This window comes from Palaemon carinicauda, chromosome 8, assembly GCF_036898095.1.
Source record: "Palaemon carinicauda isolate YSFRI2023 chromosome 8, ASM3689809v2, whole genome shotgun sequence".
NCBI lineage: Eukaryota > Metazoa > Arthropoda > Malacostraca > Decapoda > Palaemonidae > Palaemon > Palaemon carinicauda.
In genome coordinates this window covers 34,337,102-34,339,371 of record NC_090732.1, presented here as the reverse complement: position 1 = coordinate 34,339,371, position 2,270 = coordinate 34,337,102, and the positions used below count along the sequence as shown (strand labels likewise).

At 30.5% G+C, this 2,270-nt stretch overlaps 1 protein-coding gene across 1 annotated transcript in view; it reads left to right on the top strand.

The window, feature by feature from the left end:
* LOC137645172 (heat shock cognate 71 kDa protein-like) overlaps positions 1–1,146 on the top strand; it is a 7,414-nt gene extending 6,268 nt beyond the window's left edge. Inside the window, exon 2 of the mRNA XM_068377999.1 lies at positions 11–1,146. Coding sequence (XP_068234100.1) covers positions 11–1,146 — 1,136 coding nt within the window. The remainder of the gene's footprint in view (positions 1–10) is intronic.
* Positions 1,147–2,270: the final 1,124 nt, after the last annotated feature.

The following is a 2,270-nucleotide window of genomic DNA, read 5'->3' as shown; positions in this document are numbered from 1 at the left end:
TTTACACGAGAATTCAACAAAAAATATAAAAAAGATTTAAGCAACAATAAAAGATCATTAAGGCGTCTTCGTTCTGCCTGTGAAACTGCTAAACGAACTTTATCTTCATCTACACAAGCGACAATCGAAATTGATTCGTTATATGAGGGAATTGATTTTCATACTACCATTACTCGCGCTAAATTTGAAAATTTGTGTGGGAGTTTATTCAAAAACACTCTAGTGCCAGTTGAAAGGGCGTTAATCGATGCTAAGCTCGATAAGAGTGACATCGATGAAATTGTTTTGGTTGGAGGTTCTACGCGTATTCCAAAAATACAAAACCTCCTTCAAACTTTTTTTAATGAAAAGAATTTGAATAAGTCGATTAATCCAGATGAGGCTGTAGCCTATGGTGCTGCCATTCAAGCTGCCATTCTCAGTGGAGATAAATCTGATAAGATCAAAGATTTATTATTACTGGATGTGACTCCCCTTTCATTGGGTATTGAAACTGCCGGTAATATTATGACTACCTTGATTAAAAGAAACGCGACAATTCCTACTAGCAAATTTGAAAACTTCACTACGTATAGTGATAACCAAGAATGTGTTAATATTAAAATATATGAAGGAGAAAGAACTAAAACTAAAGATAATAATTATTTGGGGGAGTTTCAATTAAATAATATACCCCAGGCACCCAAGGGTATACCTAAAATTAAGGTTACATTTGATATTGATGCCAATGGGATATTAAATGTGTCAGCAACCGAAGAATCTTCCGGCAAATCAGAAAAAATTACTATAACTAATGACTCGGGAAGATTAAACAAAGAAGAGGTAGATCGAATGATCAAAGAAGCTGAAATGTATGCTGCTCAAGACCGGGAATTAAGAAACGATATAGAAGCTAAATGTAAATTAGAATCATATTGCTTAGAAATACAAAATAATATCATAAATAATAACAGTGGTAATATAGATATATTTAAATCAAAATTAGAAAGTACTCTCAAGTGGATTGATGAAACCCCCTCTGCTAAACAAAAAGATTATGAAAATAAATTAAAAGAAATAAAAAAGGATTATGAACATATACTTGGCGGAAATGAATCAAATTTACATAATAATCAATTCCACCCAACCATTGAAGAAGTTGACTAATAAACAGAGAAGGGTTTACATAATTTATTAATATAAAATTTTATATATTAAAAAATGAATAATTTCAAAAGTTACCAAGAAAGAATAAATGCCCCAATAGATCTTTTAAGATTTAGTTTCCCATTCTGGATACACCAACAATATCTATTTTCTCATTATTATTTAGATGTCGATAAAGAAGATGTCCCTCTTGATTTAAAATATATAAATGTACATGCCACTGATCGACTATATTATTTACACCACAAAAAATCACCATTTTATGAAAATGTAAATGAGTGTGTAATGGTTGGAAGAATGAATGATTTAAAAAATAAGAAGTTGGTATTGTATTTCTATATGCACGGAGCTACGTGGAATGATGGACTTGAAAACGAAGGGTATATTTTTTGGGCAAGAGACCCCAATTTATTGCTTCAAGTTATTTACATCGAAAATGGGCTGAGGCAAACTGTTTATAATAACCTGAAATTAGATAACACTGGGGTAATGACGCTAAAGCCATATCCTAGAGCAATCCACCATAGATATAGAAGTAACTGCAATCACATTGCCTATCCAGATGAATTTGAAAATGCTATAAAGGATATTAATTTCAATGTTGAGTTTGATTACATATATAATCCTATTGAAGGTGATGATGATCTAACTCAATTTAAATTTGATGTAGGAAACATTGATAGAGTATATTACTTGAAGGCGGAAAGGGGGAAGTTGTCATGTATGCGAGACTAGACCCGCGTTTATTTGTCTATATATATATTAATCAAACTACAAAGACGATGTTTATTTCTAAATTTCGAGAGGCATTTATCAATACTATTGTAAAAATGAATCCTGATAATGAAATAAAACAAACCATTGTAGATGCAGTAAACAGCGATACTATTTTAGTATAAATAATTTTCATAATAAAAAAAGATGCACCCCAAAACAATTAATTTTCCTATTGATTTCATATCATCACAAGGTGAAATTCAGTTATTATTTAATTGGAAAATGTTCTATAAATTAAAATCTTGTAAAGAATACCCAGCCATTTTATGTTTCCCCGAATTTTTTACCAATTCTATATTTTCTATTTTAAGATGGTACTCATATGAAAACAATGATAACCTATTATT